We start from the raw sequence: 21,055 nt of genomic DNA on the forward strand, positions 1-21,055 counted from the left end.
AATGTGCTATCACCAAATTACAGTGAAGCGTGAGGCAGCTATGCCTTTCCTTGTGGTCAAGCATTATCCACTTGTTATGCTTGCTGGCAACTGGTAATATAAAGAGAGTCTAGGACTGTAACAAATGAAGTTATTAGAAGGAACTGAAATCATTGGTTGTGCTTATCTAATTTCTTTTTTCAAACTTTTAGACAACACATGCACCTCCTGCTGTTTCGAAACAGGTCCGCATAAAGGCCTCTCAGTCTGTCGGGGACATTCTCAACACAATCTACCAGCCGCCAGAGCCACGAGGCCGACATCTCTCTGTCGGTGAGTATATAGGTATAGAGTCATAGAGCTATACAACAGACCCTTCAACCTCACTCGTCTCTGCAGATCAAGTTGCCTAACTGAGCTGGTCTCACTTCCCTGTGACAATCCCATATCCCTTTATGCATGTACCTATCAAAGTGCCTTTTAGCTGTCATAATTTGTACCAATCTGTGCCACTTGCTCTTAAAGCCCATATTTACACCACTCTCTGTATGATAAATTTGCCCATGGGTCCCTTTTAAATCTTTCCCCACGGATCTTAAACCAATACCCTCTAATTTTAAATCCCCTGCCCAGCGGACAAGACATGCTGACATCCTCATAAATCTTTCATGTGCCCTTTCCAGTTCAATCATACCTTACCAACAGGAGGGAGACCAGAAATGTGCACAGTACAGGTCGAATACCAATTTTGTTTTTCTGCCACCCTCTGGTCCAGAGCCTTTCTAGATTATCCGTTTTTCCGGGTCAACAAAGATGACATGATAATGAAACAACAATACACCCCAGGCTCGCTAATGACACCTCTCCCGTGTCTCTAAAGCACCATAGAGTGCCAGGAACGTACAAAAAAAAAATAACATAAAATGTAAACTGAACGTAAATGGAATGACCTACCAATCCATCCCCGGCTCGTACCGTCTCCACGGCCATTTAAAGTCCCGACTTCTGACCCACTTCTGACTGCTTACCACTCTCGACTGACCTCTTGCATTTTTTATCGCTCTACATTTTCCAATTTTTTTTTAAATTGAAAGAGAAACTACATTTGTTTTCCCAATGCCTCAAATTCAAGAATGTAAGATCCTAGCTTGTTGCTTTCTATCATCAGCCAATAACCGGTAAATCCCCAACTGCTCTGCGGCGGTCCCACTGGAAAACCAGGAGTTCTTTCCTTTTTGCAAAAGGGATCCCCACTTTCATTTCAATTCTGGGCTGGAATCAGTCAATCAAGCTAGTATAAATTTGATTTGATTTTCTGTCAATCTGTCAGATGGTATGGTTGCTCTTGGCACAATGATAGACAATAGGTAGTGTGGTATATGATGCATGCACATTCTCACCTTGAGGGATCTTGCAATGCACCTTGCCAGATTTAAAAGAGGAATGTGCAAAGTATATTAAACGAGTAAATACTACAGCATCACCTTTTTGATACTGTTTTGTTATCTCTAGACTTCAGTAGCTGAATATTTAAGCATTTTCCTAATAGTGTCTGTGGTGCTTTTGCTAGATTAATCCTTGCTGTTGATTTTTTTTTTTTAATACCCACTAAGTGTCATGTTATGAATGTTATGCTTGTTTTACAGTGAGGGTGTAAGAGATCTCAGAAGGCCTGTGATGCAGCAGTAGCATATTACTCAGCTGTGTGTTTATCTGTGAACATGATATGAGTTTAGCTACATTTGTATTTGTGGGAGAGATAAAGATCGGGCAGGATGAAAATGGTCCAGAGCTCAATGCTCTTGTTTTTCCATCCACTTCCTTTGATATACATGGCTTTGCGAGACTTCCCCTTCCTGTTAGCGAGATGTTGTTTCCACAATAATATTTGGAGGCTGGCCAATCAGATAAGGACTGCTTTTAGTATTGTGTGAAGGAGCGTTTGAGATGTGTTGGAAAAAGTGAAAGTTGTGGGGACGTAGTAATGCATTTGAGCCAAATGTTACATTATCTTGTTGGTTTGTTTCATTTGGAAGAGAATGAGAATGTTGAAATAAATATTTTGTATTCCTGCGCTGCCAATAACCTCATGGAGTGCTGTTTCATTAGTCTAATTCTCCAGCTTGGAGATGAAATTGTGAAACTTTTTAATGGCCACTTTTCCAAATCACAGAAAAGAAAACTTTGATTTCAAAGTTAACACCAAGCCTTTGGTGTATGAAGACTGCAGTGAAGAAAAAGAAAAAAACTTTATAAATCTCATTTGTCAAATATTCCAGGCTACTCATTCTGGCCCTTGTGATTCCAGGGTAAATGGTGTGGTTAATTCTTAACAGTCCTCATTGTTAACAAATCATTGCCACTGCCCCTTGTAACTGCATTTATTGCTTCACCTCTTCCCTTCCCCATGGTTCAGGGACCCAAACAGAATTATCTGTGAGGCAGTGATTTACTTGTACTTCCAATCTCGTTTACTGCATTCTGAGCTCACAATGTAGTCTCCTCTATTAAGTCCAGGTTGAGTGATCACTTTGTGGGACACCTGCATTCAGTCCACAGGGGTGACCTTGACCTTCCCATTCCATGCCGCTTTAATTTCCCATCCCACTCTGATCTATCGTGCTGTGGCCTCGTGCTCTCGCGGTGACACCCAACACAAGCTTATAGCATTCAAGAAGGAACTGCAGATGCTGGAAAATCGAAGGTACACAAAAAAGCTGGAGAAACTCAGCGGGTGCAGCAGCATCTATGGAGCGAAGGAAATAGGCAACGTTTCGGGCCGAAACCCTTCTTCAGCTTATAGCACCTCATTTGTCTGGGCACATTTCAGCCTTCTGGACTCGATAATAAATTCTACAACTTTCAGATAACTTCACTGAGAAGTGGGAAAGGTGTAGCAACACTTATAGGGGTGTATTATAGACCGCCAAATGGGGAACGAGAATTGGAAGAGCAAATATGTAAGGAGATAGCAGATATTAGTAGTAAGCACAAGGTAGTGATTGTGGGAGATTTCAACTTTCCACACATAGACTGGGAAACACATTCTGTAAATGGGCTGGATGGTTTGGAGTTTGTAAAATGTGTGCAGGATAGTTTTTTGCAGCAATACATAGAGGTACCTACTAGAGGAGGGGCAGTGCTGGACCTCCTGTTAGGAAATGAGACGGGACAGGTGGCGGAGGTATGCGTTGGGGAGCACTTCGGGTCCAGTGATCACAATACCATTAGTTTCAATATAATTATGGAGAAGGTCAGAACTGGACCTAGGGTTGAGATTTTTGATTGGAGAAAGGCTAACTTTGATGAGATGCGAGATGATTTAAAAGGAGTGGACTGGGACATTTTGTTTTATGGGAAAGATGTAGAAGCGAAATGGTGGACATTTAAAGGGGAAATTTTAAGAGTACAGAATCTTTATGTTCCTGTTCGGTTGAAAGGAAACAGTAAAAATTGGAAAGAGCCCTGGTTTTCAAGGGAAATTGGACATCTTGTTCGGAAAAAGAGGGAGATCTACAATAATTATAGGCAGCATGAAGTAAATGAGGTGCTTGTGGAGTATAAGGAATGTAAAAAGAATCTTAAGAAAGAAATTAGAAAAGCTAAAAGAAGATATGAGGTTGCTTTGGCAAGTAAGGTGAAAGTAAATCCAAAGGGTTTCTACAGCTATATTAATAGCAAAAGGATAACGAGGGATAAAATTGGTCCATTGGAGAAACAGAGTGGGCAGCTATCTGCAGAGCCAAAAGAGATGGGGGAGATATTGAACAATTTCTTTTCTTCGGTATTCACCAAGGAGAAGGATATTGAATTATGTGAGGTAAGGGAAACGAGTAGAGTAGTTATGGATACTATGAGTTTCAAAGTAAAAGAAGTACTGACACTTTTGAAAAATATAAAAGTGGATAAGTCTCCAGGTCCTGACAGGATATTCCCTAGGACATTGAGGGAAGTTAGTGTAGAAATAGCCGGGGCTATGACAGAAATATTTCAAATGTCATTAGAAACGGGAATAGTCCCCGAGGATTGGCGTACTGCGCATGTTGTTCCATTGTTTAAAAAGGGTTCTAAGAGTAAACCTAGCAATTATAGACCTGTTAGTTTGACTTCAGTGGTGGGCAAATTAATGGAAAAGATACTTAGAGATAATATATATAAGCATCTGGATAGACAGGGTCTGATTAGGAACAGTCAACATGGATTTGTGCCTGGAAGGTCATGTTTGACTAATCTTGAATTTTTTGAAGAGGTTACTAGGGAAATTGACGAGGGTAAAGCAGTGGATGTTGTCTATATGGACTTTAGTAAGGCCTTTGACAAGGTTCCTCATGGAAGGTTGGTTAAGAAGGTTAAACTGTTGGGTATAAATGCAGGAATAGCAAGATGGATTCAGCAGTGGCTGAATGAGAGAAGCCAGAGGGTAATGGTGGATGGCTGTTTGTCGGGTTGGAGGCAGGTGACTAGTGGGGTGCCTCAGGGATCTGTGTTGGGTCCACTGTTGTTTGTCATGTACATCAATGATCTGGATGAAGGGGTGGTAAATTGGATTAGTAAGTATGCAGATGATACCAAGATAGGGGGTGTTGTGGATAATGAAGAAGATTTCCAAAGTCTACAGAGTGATTTAGGCCATTTGGAAAAATGGGCTGAAAGATGGCAGATGGAGTTTAATGCTGATAAATGTGAGGTGTTACACCTTGGCAGGACAAATCAAAATAGGACGTACATGATAAATGGTAGGGAATTGAAGAATACAGTTGAACTGAGGGATCTGGGAATAACCGTGCATAGTTCCTTGAAGGTGGAATCTCATATAGATAGGGTGGTAAAGAAAGCTTTTGGTATGCTAGCCTTTATAAATCAGAGCATTGAGTATAGAAGCTGGGATGTAATGTTAAAATTGTACAAGGCATTGGTGAGACCAAATCTGTAGTATGGTGTACAATTTTGGTCGCCCAATTATAGGAAGGATGTCAACAAAATAGAGAGAGTACAGAGGAGATTTACTAGAATGTTGCCTGGGTTTCAACAACTAAGTTACAGAGATAGGTTGAATAAGTTAGGTCTTTATTCTCTGGAGCGCAGAAGGTTAAGGGGGGACTTGATAGAGGTCTTTAAAATGATGAAAGGGATAGACAGAGGATGTGATCAAGCTTTTCCCTTTGAGAATAGGGAAGATTCAAACAAGAGGACATGACTTCAGAATTAAGGGACAGATGTTTAGGGGTAACATGAGGGGGAACTTCTTTACTCAGAGAGTGGTAGCGGTGTGGAATGAGCTTCCAGTGGAAGTGGTGGCGGCAGGTTCGTTGGTATCATTTAAAAATAAATTGGATAGGCATATGGATGAGAAGGGAATGGAGGGTTATGGTATGAGTGCAGGCAGGTGGGACTAAGGGAAAAAAGTTGTTCGGCACGGACTTGTAGGGCCGAGATGGCCTGTTTCCTTGCTGTAATTGTTATATGGTTATCAGTCAGTATGTCATCCATCTGTAATATTGGCTCTTTTTTCTCTGCAGTCGAGGCAAAGAGAAAATTGGAAAGCAAAATCATACAATAAGCAGTTTAAAGATTGCTTATAGCTTCCACTGTGAAATCGCACAATAGACACATTTAGATGCTAATTTGCATTATTCATTGAGAGGCTTGCAAAACACCAGCCCATAAAAAGGATCTTGCAATATTTTGTCTTTTCTCAAGTGAATAGGGTATAAAATGTCGAAATTCCTCAGATAACTTTCTGGATATATTGACGATCCAGACAGATGCGTCAAACACAACCCTTTATTGCACTGATCCTGCACAGTTACTTAAACATATGCAAACTGAGCCTATTTTATTAGGCTTGACATAAAACTGGGGGGACAGATACAAAAACACATTAGCACAACAACAAAATTATACAAGAAGATAGATATAAAATGCTGGAGTAACTCAGCAGGGTCAAGCAGCATATTTGGAGAAAAAGAATAGGTGACATTTGGGGTCGGAACCCGATTATACAAGATCTCTCATGATCATTTTAGATTGATTGTATGCCATCTTGCTGCATTATATGTCTAGTTATTAGATAGAGATATCAATAGCTCTCACTCAACCACTTGACTGTATTAAACTCTTTCTTTATCCCCATCATGATTCTAGACTCCGGAGTGAGGGGCAATGGCATGCCTTCATATTCCAAGTCAAGCCCCTTGGTCAGTTTTGATTGCACTCCCACTATTATTCTTTGAATACTCTTCCACTATTATACACCTGCTGTACCTGCACATCAACACCCAAGTCCTTCCGAACAACAATGCTGCAATCTGGCCCATTAATAAATACGCTGCATGCTGATTTGTTTTACTTGGTTAGGTGTTTCTCTATGTGTAGGAAAGAACTGCAGATGCTGGTTTAAATCGAAGGTAAACATAAAATGTTGAAGTAACCCAGTGCGACAGGCAACATCTCTGGAGAGAAGGAATGGGTCTCGTTTCGGGTCAAGACCCTTCTTCAGACTGATCAGGTGTTTCTCTATTGCAGGTTCTCAGAACACTGGTCGAAGCTCCCCACCCCCAGGGTATGTTCCAGAACGGCAACAGCGGATAGCTCGCCAAGGGTCCTACACCAGCATTCACAGTGAGGGGGAATTCATCCCTGAGAACATGGAACAATGTGTGAGTAAAGATTTTGGCCAATAATGTGCACTGAAATACAAGAAACAAAAGTCATGATTTCTTACAATTATTTTACCCTTTGAGGATATTCATTACATCAGTGATTCCCAATCATTTAAATATATGGCCAACCTGTTCACGCATTGTAAAATATAAATCACTTTTTGTTTAGCTATACAGTTGTTTTTATTCTGCTTGTCAATTCCAAAGTAGCTTTTAAGTTGTTCTGTATTTCCTGATGGAAATAATAATTTCATAACAAATTTAACCCTGTTACAGTGTTGCTAATTCATCAGTCGCGTTAGAGCCAATTTGCATTATGGAAATACACATTACAGCAGAACTGCCTCTACCTCCTACATTCATATCCACACCATCAATGTATATGACAGTCATTAATGTATTTCAGTGTATTAATAGCAGACAGAGTATCGCTCTTCAGCTCCTTGTATTCTGACTTAAGCTCCCGTGTTAAGGTCACAAAATTGAAGTGTGTCTGCAGTTGGAATGGCATTAGAATTTCATGCATCAAAACCTGCTTGTGCAGATCAACCTCGCTCTACAGGAGGTCTGACCGGATACATCCTCTCAAGTCAGCACTTGACCAGCCACATTTTGGGCTTGTATTCGATAAAGGAAAATGTTATTAAAAATTCTATCTTGTATTGATGCTTAATTTCTCTTCCAGTGCTATTCCCAAATGGGTAGACGGGCAAGAAATTGATAGCACGAATCAACCAGATAGCTAAAAGCATCAGGCAGGGAAGGAATTGCCAATGTTAAGTAAACCTAAACAATAGCTGGAACGTTGGAAACCTGACTCCTATGTGATGCGTCAAAAGCATCTGAGCAATGTCGATAGTTATTGACAAGATCTGACATCTCAGAGTTTTGTCAGAAATATTGCAAATGAGCCCCTTCCTAATGATTTCTCCGTGTGTGGTGGATCACTCAGCCAGCCTCATCAACCTTGTAACGTCCTTATTATCTTTGCCTAAACTTCAATCCTTTGATACAGTTTATGATTCTGCAAATCACTTAAAACACTCTGCCAAAAGAAAACCTAATTCATCAACATGCTTGCTGAAATGGGTCCTGATGTGCCCGTCTCATGCAACTGAAAATTAACTAATTTTCTAAAAGACAATAATAATTAACCATTTTCTTGATTTTTATTTTTGCTCAGTTATTGCCATCCGGACTGTCCCAGTAATTGCTTTGTGGTCACTTATGTGGTGCAAATTAATGTCAATATTTACATGTACAGCAAACAGACACCATGATGTTAGTACTTCATTCATTTTCATTGGCCAGTTGCTGACAGTTTTACAATATCCTGGTTGTAGCCGCTTTATCCAGTAATTGTTCAATTTACAAATGTTTTATTTGCTCTTTTGCAGCAACGGTATTTTTGCTATAAAAATAGTGTGACGTTTTGACGAGCACAATCTATTAAAATGCGCTGTATTGAAATACCCAATCTTTAAAATTTTTAAAATAATTATGAAAGGTTTTCCAGGAACCCCTCTCTTTCTTAAATTGAGGAATGACTTTACGGAGATTAGCAGCACTATTTGCCCTTTAAAAGGCAGGAAGGAAGTGTCCTCCAAGACCCGTGAGGTTAAAGTGCAGCTTCTGCTGCTTCCCAAATAGGAGCTGGGAGTGTGACTAACTTGTTTTCATTGTGAGTGAATCATCCCAGGTGGGCCTCTGATTTCTGGCTCAATCTGCAAAACCTCTTGGCATCAAATTAATATCGGCTACAGTCTTAAAAGTGGAAACAAAATGGTATAGTTGGGAAGGGGAGACATCGAAAAAAAAGTGTCGCTGAATGTGAACAATTTGAGAATTCCACATGTAGCTGAGTAATTTCTGAATGGATGCTTGTTATGAGACAATAGGTTTTATATAGACTGTGGAAGTCAGAGCCATACAGTTGGAAACAGGCCCTTCGGCCCAATTTCTTCATACCAACCGAGATATCCCATCCAAACTTGTACTGTTGGGCAAATATGCCTCCAAAACATTCTTATCCATGTAAAAGCCAAAATGTATTTTAAATGTAGTAATTGTAGCTGCCTCAATTTTCTCTGGCAGCTTGTTCCATATACACATTGCCCTCTGTGTGGGAAAACGTTGTCCATGAGTTCCTATCACTTACCCTCTCACCTCTTAAATCTATGCCTTCTAATTCTTCATTTCCCCTTCTCCGGAGAGCAAGATTCTGATCATTTACCCTGGAAAAATGACACAGTGCATTCACCCTATCTATTCCCCATATAATTTAATACACCTGTTTAAAGTCACCTCTCAAAGTGTGCAACACAACAAACATCTATAAATGGCTGTGTCTTCATAATTATTGAATCAATGACAACGGCAAGTCACTTATTCTACCATATTCAGCTCTTCCTGTTTATCCTTGTGCAGTGCCCGCTTGTGCAGTTGCTGTGAATAGTATTGCAGCTCACGTTGGCTCTGAACATGTAGACTTGTTCCCACTCAATTCAATTCAATTCAATTCAATTCAATTCAACTTTATTGTCATTGCACAGATACAAGTATGGGTACAACGAAATGCAGTTTAGCGTCAGTCCGTAGTAATAGTGCAATATAGAAATAAAAATACAGAATAAGCAAACAATGTGGACGGAGAGACTGGAGAAATCTATCGGCGGGACTCCGAGTTCAGCAATGTGATAGTGTTGTTGTAGAAGCTGTTCCTCATCCTACTAGTACGAGACCTGAGGCTCCTGTACCGCCTCCCTGATGGGAGGAGGGCAAACAGTCCATGGTTGGGGTAGGAGGGGTCTTTGATGATCTTCCCGGCCCGTCTCAGACACCGTTTTCGGTGGAGGGCATCCATGGCAGGGAGCGGGGCACCGATGATGTACTGAGCGGTTTTCACCACCCGTTGTAGTGCCTTCCTGTCCGCTACGGTGCAACTGCTGTGCCATACCGTGAAGCAGGTGGTCAGGATGCTCTCGATGGTACAGCGGTAAAAGTTGGTCAGGATCTGGGGGGACAGGTGAGCTTTATTGAGCCTCCTCAGGAAGTAAAGGCGCTGCTGCGCATGACTCTATCGCTTGTCTCCTTGCCACTTAAACTGGCTGCCTGTTATCTAAATACCCCTCTGTGCCCACGGGTTTACTGGAAAGGCTGCAGTTTATCTCTCTGATGTGAAAGCACCTACAGTTGCACAGTTCTGATGTTTTGCTGTTGTACTTTCTTAGCCAAGTAGCCTTCCACAGCTTTCACTTCCTGTAACATTCTTCTACACAGAACACAGACAGACAAGCTATCTGCTTGCGGGTCTCTGCTTGTGCTGCAGATGGTGGGACCCTGCCAGAACCGACCTCACTGACTCACCATCTGCTCTTTACCTCACTGAGAGTATATATACTTCATTCTTTCTGCATAATTTATTTACTCTGTCTGGGCCTGAAGGAAAAACTTATGTCATTTGCCATTTTAAAAGAAATCTGAACTTGCATTAGCACAGGACTTCTCATGAATTTGGGGTGCCCCAAACCACATCAGAGTCACTGAATTATTTTAGCTATCTTTGAAGTCCAGTCACTTTAACCACATAGGAAATTCAGCAAATAATTTAAGCATAGTAAAGATCCACCAACAGCAGTGACATTGAGACTAGAATATATTTTTCAGTGATATTGGTTGAACATTAAATGTTGGCCAAAGAAGCCTGAACCATGAGTTAACATTTAATATGCAACACAGCTTGTTGGGCAGTGCCTTGACTGGGGTGGGCCCAGAAGATTAGTCATGAAGGTGGTACGTGAAAAGGTGGAAGCCCTTCTGCTTTGTGATATTAATTCTCACCAGTATTGTGATGTTATCTTGTGTCTTCACGGATGAGACTTCATAGAAAGCAAAAGACTGAGCTTATCTTCTGAACATGTGAAAGTGCTTGACACAAAAAAATATTAAAGTCATTCTTCTCTCATACTTAGCCAATCTGCACACAGCAAAATCCCAGAAATAGCCCGTGAGTTTTATTTTGTTGCCATTGATAATGGGGAGGTTACTGAGCACCACACTAGGAACATATTCTACCCTTTCAGCCGTCTCGGGATAACTTGCAGTACACATACAGTTTATGCACATCGTTAATGATGCATCTACAAACCTGGAGCTATTAATGAAACCTTTGCCTTTGGCTTTCTCTCTTGCAACTCAAACAGTTCACTCCCTTGAGCACCACTTTAACCATATAACCAAAGTTACTATAACAACAAGAGAGCTTTTTGTAAATGATAGTAGTTTAATGATTTGTAAACTGAAAATGTGAGGTGCAGTTGAAGTTATCAAGAGTGCAAGAAAATATGGTGCAGCACAACAAATTATAACTAAATTATAATGGTGCTCAATCCATACAATGGAAATGCTTCTACATTTTGTACGAATATAGTCAGCTATGTTCCACATGGTGAATCCTCAGTATGTGCAAGAATTTACATATAATTTAGGGAAATATTAATTGTTCTCATTCTGTTCATGTAAGATGGGTTAAATAATACATTTCAGGAGTTAGGATTCCATTCAAAAATGTTAAATCCAAAGGTTGCCTGTAAACTGGAGGCCTTTAAAGTGCAGATATTTTGAATGCGCATTAATTGTATTCCCATAGGGGGGGAAAGGAAGAGCATTCAAAACTAGAGCTTCCTGGTTAAGTTGATTGAAATTTAAATTAATCAGTGAAAGTAGAACCCAAATGAATAGAAAGTACAGTGTACTTTAAAAGGAAATAAAAGGGCCAGTGAGGGTGTGTGATTTATTGTATTATTGGTGACGTAGATGGAAATCCAAGGTATTTTATGAACATATAAGTAATATAAAAGTAATGAAATAGATAAGTTGAGCTAAAGCCAAAAAGTGATTCTTGTTATAGAAGCAGCGATAAGCCTGCGAAAGATAGGTGGGTATTTTGCAGCAGCCTTCCATTTAAAATGAGAGAAGGTATCATTCTTACGATATTGGAAAAGGTTTAAAAGGTTATCAACACTAAAAGTAGAAGAAGAATGTGGAATTTTTTGAAATGTATCCTAGATTCCACACGTGGTAAAAGCGGAGACTGGAGAAGCTTTGGTTAAAATCTTTAAAACCTTCTTGGATAAGGCAATGCCACCAGATGTCTGGAGACTTGAAATTGTCATTTATGTGCTGGAAAAAAGGGAGAAGGATTAGCCTGCAAACTCATGTTTTAATTAACAAATAATATGGATGAAGATTTTTGTTGGTGTTTGATATTGTGATTGCCTGGTGTTACATTTCAAAATGTTTTGAGCCACAACCAAATATGCAAAGGGTTAGAAGCATAGCATAGTGATTTAACAGGTCTCAAATACGTAGAAACATAGAAGAAACATAGATGCAGCAGTAGGCCATTTGGCCCTTCGAGTCCGCTAAAATCAGTACCCGTTCCTGCTTTTCCCCCCCGTATCCCTTGATTCCTTTAGTCCTAAGAGCGAAATCTAACTCTCTTGAAAACATCCAGTGATTCGGCCTCCACTGCCTTCTGTGGCAGAGAATTCAACAGATTCACAACACTCTGGGTGAAGATATTTTCCTCATCTCAGTCCTAAATGGCCTACCTCTTATTCTTAAACTGTGACCCCTGGTTCTGGACTCCCCCAACATTGGGAACATTTTCCCTATATCTAGCCTGTCCAATCCTTTCAGAATTTTATATGTTTCTATATGATACCCTCTCATCCTTCTTGTATTCACTGAAATTTAGGCCAGTCGCCCCATTCTTTTATCATATGTCAGTCCCACCGTCCTGGGAATTAACCTGGTGAACCTATGCTGCACTCCCTCGATAGCAATAATGTCCTTAAATTAAGAGACCAAAATTACACACAATACTACTGGTACGGTCTCACCAGGCCCCTGTACAACTGCAGTAGGACCTCTCAGCTCCTAAACTTCATCTCGTGATGAAGGTCAATATGCCATTAGTGTTCTTCACTGCCTGCTGTACCTGCATGCTCACTTTCAGTGTCTGATGTACAAGCACACCCAGGTCTCGTTGCACCTTCCTTTTTCCTAATCTGACACCATTCAGATAATAATCTGCCTTCCCCTTTCTTGCCACCAAAATGGATTACCTCACATATATCCGCATTATATTGCATCTGCCATGCATCTGCCATGCATCTGCCCACTAACCCAACCTATCCAATTCACCCTGCAGCCTCATCGCATCCTCATCGCAGCTGACACTGCCACCCAGATTTGTGTCATCTGCAAACCTGGAGATGTCACATTTAATTCCCTCGTCTAAATCGATAATATATGTTGTAAATAACTGGGGTCCCAGCACCGAGCCTTGCGGCACCTGAAATACATATTGCGATTGGAAAAGCTTGACAAATGTAACAGTATTTTTGCTAAACAGGTCCCTGTGCAAAAATTCAACTTTAATTATGAGCTACCTAATATTTGTCCTTCCGATCTGCCTCTTAGTTTTATCCTCTCCTCTTCCCTTGCTTCCAAACACCGCCCCCTGGTACAGGTTCCCAAATTTTGGTTGTAGGAGAGGAAGTTGATAACTGTCTCTGGCATATATTCCCAAAGTCCTTCATGCACCTCTTTTCCCTACCTCAAATCCACTCCCATATCTCCAGTGTCCTCTCTCCCTGCTCGCCAGCTTGTTGCACATGCCTCGGGCGTATTTGTGCCCACCCCATTACCACAGTCTATCATGTTTTTCAGAAACAAATTATCAAAATGATTACTTTTACCATGGCCCATTGTAGTCTTAAGTTCATTGTGTTTTTTCTTCCAGATATATGACCCACAGAGCAGTGCTGAAAACTCCATATCGAGCAGCTGTCAGTCTCTGGATAGGCGAGCAGATAGGTAAGTGCAGGCAACAAGCTGTCACTCTCAGTTGTTCTGTTGGCCCCTTGAATAATATTTTTGCCGATTATGGTGACAGTAACTACATGGATTCATCACTACCAAAGCCAGCGGTGGCTAAGGCGTGATTAGTAATGTGAAACTATAATCTAGCAAGATTTGCTGAAGGAATTCACCAAAGGAGTTATAACCAGTAGAAAAATTAAGAAGATCCCTTTTTACAGGAATGATCCCAGGAATGAGTAGGTTAACATATAATGAGCGTGTGACGGCACTGGGCCTATATTCACTGGAGTTTAGAAGAATGAGGGGGATCTCATTGAAACGTACAAAATAGTGAAAGGCTTGGATCGAGTCGATGTGGAGTGGATGATTCCACTAGTGGGACAGTCTAGCCTCAGAATTAAAAGACATTCTTTTAGGAAGGAGGAGGAATTTCTTTAGTCAGAGGGCGGTGAATCTGTGGAATTCTTTGCCACAGAAGGCTGTAAAGGCAAAGTCAGTGGATATATTTACGGCAGAGATAGATAGATTCTTGATTAGGGTGGGTGTCGGAGGTTGTGGGGAGGGCAAGAGAATGGGGGTTAGGAGCGAAGAGGTAGATCAGCAATTATTGAATGGTGGAGTAGGCTTGATGAGCTGAATGGCTAATTCTACTTTTCTCTTATGATCATGAATAAAATGCATGTTCCAGGGATATTTTCTAAGAGCAGTTCAAAGGTGATAATGCATCTAAAGGTTGTCACATGCAAAATATTTTATTTTGTTTTAAAATACAAAATGTTTCACCTTATAATACAGCGTTTCTCAACCTTTTTACTCTTGCGGAACCCTTGAAATAATTTTCACGTCTCAGGGAACCCCTACATTAAAATATTATATATCTTTATTAATCTCTTTCTTTCTCTTTCATAAACTTAAAGTTCATAAGGCAAACATAATATATATTTCGATAACTGGTTTAAGCAAAAAATTACGTACGTTTTTCTCAAGTTTATTGACAATGCAAAAACAATAACTGAAATCAAACTGCTTGTTCAAAACTGAAGCAAATAATGGCAAACAGAACATACCTTGGAGGAGAGAGAGAGAGAGAGAAAACACACACTAACAAAAACATACATAAATAAACTTTTGATAAACTAACACAAATAAACTTAAACGTACTTTATTTAAAAAAAATTAATATAACATGAATTTACATGTTGGGTGAATGAGGGACTGTACATCCACGCCAGGAAGTACAGACAGGACTGATGGAGACCGTGCATGCGACTGTACTCTCTTTTCAAGAGAGAGCTTGATAGGGCTACCAAAGATAGCAGTCAGGGGATATGGGGAGAAGGCAGGAGCAGGGTACTGATTGTGGATGATCAGCCATGATCACATTGAATGGCGGTGCTGGCACGAAGGGCCGAATTGCCTACTCCTGCACCTATTGTCTACTCGAGTGACTCACTTGATGATACACAAATCCGTCACGTACAGCTCCACAAAAGGCCGTTTCACACTGGCGCCTTATAGACGTCGCTAAATATGCCATACGTGTATAATAAAATTACGAATATGAAATTAAACACAAAATTGACTCGTGCATTTACATAAGATTAGCCTATTTATCACTATTTCTCTCGGAACCCCTAGTGACCTCTCGCAGAACCCTAGCGCTCCGGGGAACCCCGGTTGAGAAACGCTGTTATAAAAGTTGAAACTGCTTCTTCTAATTATTGCATCTGTCAGACGGGAATCCCAATTATGAGAGTTTGAGTACGACTGTTGTCCATTGCCCAAACTAGTGGCTCACATTCTTCAACAACACCATAATAAAGATGGCGTTTATCTTTAAAGATCAGCGATCTATATTGCTCAAATCTTTTGGCCATTGCTTGAAAGACTGCAATTGCATGTACTGTTTAAGAAATAACTTAATCCAGCATGGATTGTCAGTGACAAAAGCAGATGGGTGGGACATGGTTTAGAACCTGCCAAATCTCTTCCAAGGAATGTTACTATTTCTGTTTTGCACAGAAATAGCCTTCCTTGGGGCACGTGGGGTTGCAAACAAACACAAAAAAAAGAATAATTACTTTTGAGTCTTGTGTCCATATCTTGCTTTCAGATATTCTTGGTTTAGCAGAAATAATAATCATTTCACCAGTGGTGTTTGTTAAATCACATTAGCTGTGAGGAAGTTGTAGTCCACTATCTTGTAGATAAGGTGGAAGCTATGGTGTAGTTGCACTGTGGAAACTACAGAGGGGTCACCCTGCTTTCTGCCTCGTGGAAAGTCATTGCCAAGGACATCCTCAACCACAAGTGTGAATTGGAGTATGAATTATATCCATCCAGAGCCATCCAATCCATACTTGCATTTGTGCTCACTCAAAGGCTGAGTTCCGAGCATCGGCAATTCATTCACTGTGTGTATAATGACCTTCCGAACAATGCTTGGAAGACAAACGGCTCTCCGTCCCCCTTTCTATGCAATGCAACCTTCTGATTATGGCAAGTTCCTTGAAAACATGGACCACTTCTCTTAATATGGCAGTGGCATCTCAGCTAAGACAGACATTGATGATGAAATTCATCATTACCTTCAAAGCACCAGCGCAGCCTTTGTTAATTGAGAGAAAAAAAGGTGCCCATAGTTCAAGACTTCAAACCCAGATAATGCACATGGTCTAACAGTGATTTTGTGCTTTTGAGATCTGGACTGCAGCTATTTTAAGACTTTAGAAAGATGCCACCAATACTGTCTCTGCAAATTTTCCAAATTCATTGGAAGTTCCAATTCCAAGGCCAAATGCCCCAGCAATGACGCTCTTATTGCACTTGTGTCTTCATGAGACAGAATGTTTCATTGGTATGCCCGGTACCAGACTTTCAATGCAGACACTCCCACTGTGTTACTGAAGTTGTTATTTTCTTTTTAATTTACAGTCCATCATATCGGAAGTCTCGTATGTCCAGAGCACAGAGCTACCCTGACAACAGACAGCTGTACTTGGGTATGTTTGCCAGTTATATCCTGAACTTGCAGTTTTCTGCACTTCTTACCAGGAATGGGGAACACCTTTCATTGTCGCTTTAAAATGTTGCAGCTGTGGATTGAGTAGAACCGGCAGAAAGGGTTAACTGAAGATCAGTGTGATGGTCTATTACAATATCTATTTCATTTTTGAGAACTTGGCTTGCGTTCATTCTTATAAAGTCACAATGGTGAATACTGTGAGAATTGGAAGTCACACTGATGTGGGAGGGGTGTACTATTTTATTTCCAAAAGAGTGGTTAACAACAGTTTAGCACAGTAGAGAACTTCACCCCGGTATGCTGTGGCTTTGTGAAAGTACTTTCATGCAACGTTTAATTGGAGATTTCTTGATTTCCGCGACATCTGACGAGTGCTTTCTATCTTGTGATTACTCGATCCTGGCGCTATCATGTGATATGTTCTTTCCCAACAGGACAGGCTCGGGGCATAATTATTGGCATTGGAAATAAGCATTGAGTTTTCTAGAAGAGTATAGATTTATTGGTAGAATATATTTAAAATCATAACTTATTCCTGTCTCCATATTCTTTCCTTTTGAATCAGACCGTGAAAATCATGTCCCTGATAAGGCAGGAAAAGGAGGGACCTTTCCCCGACATTTCCACATACCTCTTCACCAGAAGGATTATGGTGACGGTGAGTACGAAGTAGTGGACTCATAGTATTTGTAAAACCATGTGTGTGGAATAATTTTACAAAAGACGCATGCTTATATGTATATGGATTGAACGAGCTTCAGGAATAAAAATAACTCTGAATGAGTTTAACTGCAGTGGTCCCTGTTTCAAATTTAATCGACAACACTGATAAATATTCTTTCCGCCCTCTAAATCCTTTTTTCCATCTATCCTGTACCTCATTTGGGTGTATGTTGTAGGATATGTAATCGAGCTGCCCAGCTGCAGATAGAGCAGCACTCCTACCTGAGCTGTTTCAACTGGTTCAGGAAAGCACCAGCAAACCTCATACCAGAAGACAGCTGGCTATCATGCTCCAGTGCCCACAGTTATAATTCTGCTGATTCTAGAAATCTACAAACGCGTTTATTTTCCGACCTGGTCCTGGATTATATTTGTTGGAGTGCAAGATGTTGCTAAAGAATCGTTCCTACGGCCGTTCTGTGTGTTTAAAAAAAAAAAAAAATTCGCCCGACATGTTAATTGCTGGAGTGATTTTAAAATTTGCTTCTGAAGCCGTCAATGCCGACAACGGGGCCGGATTTTATGTAGGGGACAGGTAAAAGAAAGCAGTTTATTTTTATGTATAAAAGTCTTTCTTAAGATGCATTTAATTCACATTTTAAGTTGCGAAACGGTGATTTTTTTCCCCGAAGAACCGGCAGTGTATTTGCTGCCGATATGGGGACTAAAATCACCGCAACCTCAGCGTTCCAAATGGTCCCGTTCCAGAAAAACCCGCAGGCAAGTTGATTTAAATGGCCATTAATTTACAGGTATTAAACATTAAATTCCTTCCATTTGGCCTATAAACCCATGACAATGAGATGTAAAAATTATGTTATATTCTGAATTCTTGTGTGAATGTTATTTGGACACTTAGGCTATTTAAAAATGTTAATCTATTCTTAAGAAATGGATAGATGTTTAGATCTAGTAATTGAATTTTGTAATTAGCTACAATTAGGTAACTAGCTAATTATATGCTTTAATTTCAAGTCATCTAAGTAAGATTGTTTCATATTTGTTTCAGAATGCTTCAATCTATAATAACTGAAATTTTATTTCAGTTCTCTTAAATTTTAAGAATGTTATGGGCTTTTACATGTCCTCGATCACAGCTTTCGTGTTAAGTCAATGAAAAAGCAATAGGGAACAAGATGCCAATTTCCGAGTATGAAAATGGCCATAACGTTTTTAATAGTGAAGATATGAAAGTGAATTAGGTGTCAAATTAAACTTCTTTTTATGCTTTATCTGATGGGATAAATTAAAGACTTGATTTTTTTAAATCACAAAATGTTGTAACGTTGCTACTATAACGCTTCCCTTCCTATGTGTGTGTTTTGCTGGTTCATTTAAGAAGGCAGGCACGGGTTATTGGGGACGATCAGTCATGATCACAATGAATGGCGGTGCTGGCTCAAAAGGCCGAATGGCCTCCTCCTGCACCTATTTTCTATGTTTCTATATATAGTGCATCCATTTGCAGGGATTACTACTGAAATTAAGCTTTCCATTTGTATTTCCGCATTTGTTGTATTGGGGATGGTGCCAGCCTGTTGGAAGAGAATGCATCTCAGAACTGTTTACATATTTCTTTGAATGGCTGGTCTCGGCTTCTTTCCTATTTTGGGAATGGTTCAAATGGAGGTCATGAGGGGAGAGTGGAGAATGCAAAAAAGCTCATGGACTTGAAGCATTAATGTTATTTCTCTTTCAACGACTGCCTGACCTACTGTGTATTTCTACATGTTTTTGTTTTTTGTGAATGGATGCAGTAATTAACTGTTTCTTTGCACAGCTGATTTGTACTAAGGTATTTTCATATGGGCATTCAGTCCTTCCCTTAACCATTTCTGCACAGCTTGACCAGGTTATGGAGTTCCCACCTTGCATCTGGTTATCAGGTAATGTTATCAGGAACAGAGACAATGGTGGATGCTGATGTGCTTAAGCACTACATTTCACAGCCCCACTGCCCCTCCCCATGATCAGCCAACATATGACTCACCAGATGTTTGAACCTGAGCTACTTATGTCCTTTCCGTCTTGGGACCATTATAATGTTAATGTTTATTTAATGACTTTCTATTTAAAATGACACATTTTCATTTCCTATTTCCTATAAATCACTTTCCAGAAAGGAGTTGGTGGATAGTGATCATAAATAAAATCCTTTAGAACTTAATTTAAGAGTGGTGAAACTATTGTAATGCAGTAAAGGAAGATTAGTCAGCAGTTCTGAGTTATATTCCTGGCCTTGATTATGGGCTTCTAAAATGTAAAATAAATTGGATGCAATCCAACAACGCTGCTTGAGGAGGATCCTGAAGACAAGCTACGGAGACCACAGCACAAACGCGGAGATCTACCGGGAAACTGCAACAAAGCCTCTCAGCCAGGACATAGAGGTACTAAGGATGAAATTTGCAGGACACGTACTCAGAATGTCACCAGAACGTGCACCTAAGATAGCAATGACATGGCTATCTGACGGAAGAAGGAAAAGAGGCCAACCAAAACTCACATGGAGGCGAACATTCCAGAAGGATTTGGAAGCCCGGGACATAAGCCTAGCGAGGGTGGAAGACGTCGCACATAACTGGACAGAATGGCGAAAGCCTGCTGCCCAATGCACTCAACAGTGTGGGAGGGTCTAAGTAAGACTAAGTTGGTGGATTTTAGCTGAGGCTGGAGTTGGCCTCACAATTACTGCTGGCGACTTAGTGAAAAATCAGCATATGTGAAAGTTTGGGTGAGGTTAGGATCACATCCAACTTTCACCGGGGTGAATAATCTACCATTGTTGTCCCTCAAACATTAAACGTGAGGCTCAAGGATGCATCTGGTCATAGGTCTTCCTGTGCAACTTGTGTATGCTAACCAAGGTGCCTTCCTGAGCTAGTTCCACTTTCCTGCATTTGGCCCTATTTTGCTGTAAACTTTCCCTACCCATGAACCTATCTAAATGTCTTCTAAAAGTTGTAATTGTACCTGCCTCAACCACTTCCTCTGGATGCTTGTTCCATATACGTATCGCTCTCTGTGTGGAAAAACTTGGAAAAACAAGGACCACGCTGATAAGCATTTATTTTATCATTCAGGGCGGAGAACCTTCCCAAGAATTCGCCGACAGCAAGGGAACCTGTTCACTCTCATCCCATCCAGTCGGTCGCTCAGTACAAATGGAGAGAACATGGGTTTGGCAGCTCAGTACCTGGACAGCCGAGGAAGAATCCGCAGCGGGGACAGCGAAAACACGCTCTCAGTGCAAGAGAGGAATGTTTCCACTAAATGTAGGCTACTCCTTATTTTGTTTTATATGCTTTGTACACATGTTGCCTGCACAGAGTGAGTTCAAGTCTGTTTTACTTTCTATTGGTGTAAGAAAGAACTGCAGATGCTGGTAAAATCGAAGGTAGACACAAAATGCTGGAGTAACTCAGCGGGTGAGGCAACATCTCTGGAGAGAAGGAATGGGTGACATTTTGGGTCGAGACCCTTCTTCAGACTATTTACTTTCATGTTTTTTGGTGTTTGAGCACCCTTACATGGACGTGAGCATATCTCTGGGGGTATCACGAATAGGTTTGGGTTATGTGAGCACTCTCCATAAAGGGTGATCTAAAGCAGGAATAGATTAAAATCAGCTTTACAGTTGGAAGAGACCTTTCACGGAATTCTGACAATGCTGTAAAGTCAGTATTTATTGACCTCTGTGTTTGTGCAGCGATGAAAAATCAGTGCACTTCATCATATTTTCCTGCCTGCTTCCCCATACCTATACAAATTTCTCCTG

General features: G+C 40.6%; 1 protein-coding gene across 1 annotated transcript in view; it reads left to right on the forward strand.

The window, feature by feature from the left end:
* map3k3 (mitogen-activated protein kinase kinase kinase 3) overlaps positions 1-21,055 on the forward strand; it is a 97,223-nt gene that overhangs the window by 34,898 nt on the left and 41,270 nt on the right. The window contains exons 7-12 of the mRNA XM_033035159.1: positions 192-312; positions 6,505-6,638; positions 13,450-13,523; positions 16,464-16,531; positions 17,120-17,212; positions 20,361-20,552. Coding sequence (XP_032891050.1) covers positions 192-312; positions 6,505-6,638; positions 13,450-13,523; positions 16,464-16,531; positions 17,120-17,212; positions 20,361-20,552 — 682 coding nt within the window. The remainder of the gene's footprint in view (positions 1-191; positions 313-6,504; positions 6,639-13,449; positions 13,524-16,463; positions 16,532-17,119; positions 17,213-20,360; positions 20,553-21,055) is intronic.

This window comes from Amblyraja radiata, chromosome 16 (assembly GCF_010909765.2).
Source record: "Amblyraja radiata isolate CabotCenter1 chromosome 16, sAmbRad1.1.pri, whole genome shotgun sequence".
Taxonomy (NCBI): Eukaryota; Metazoa; Chordata; class Chondrichthyes; order Rajiformes; family Rajidae; genus Amblyraja; species Amblyraja radiata.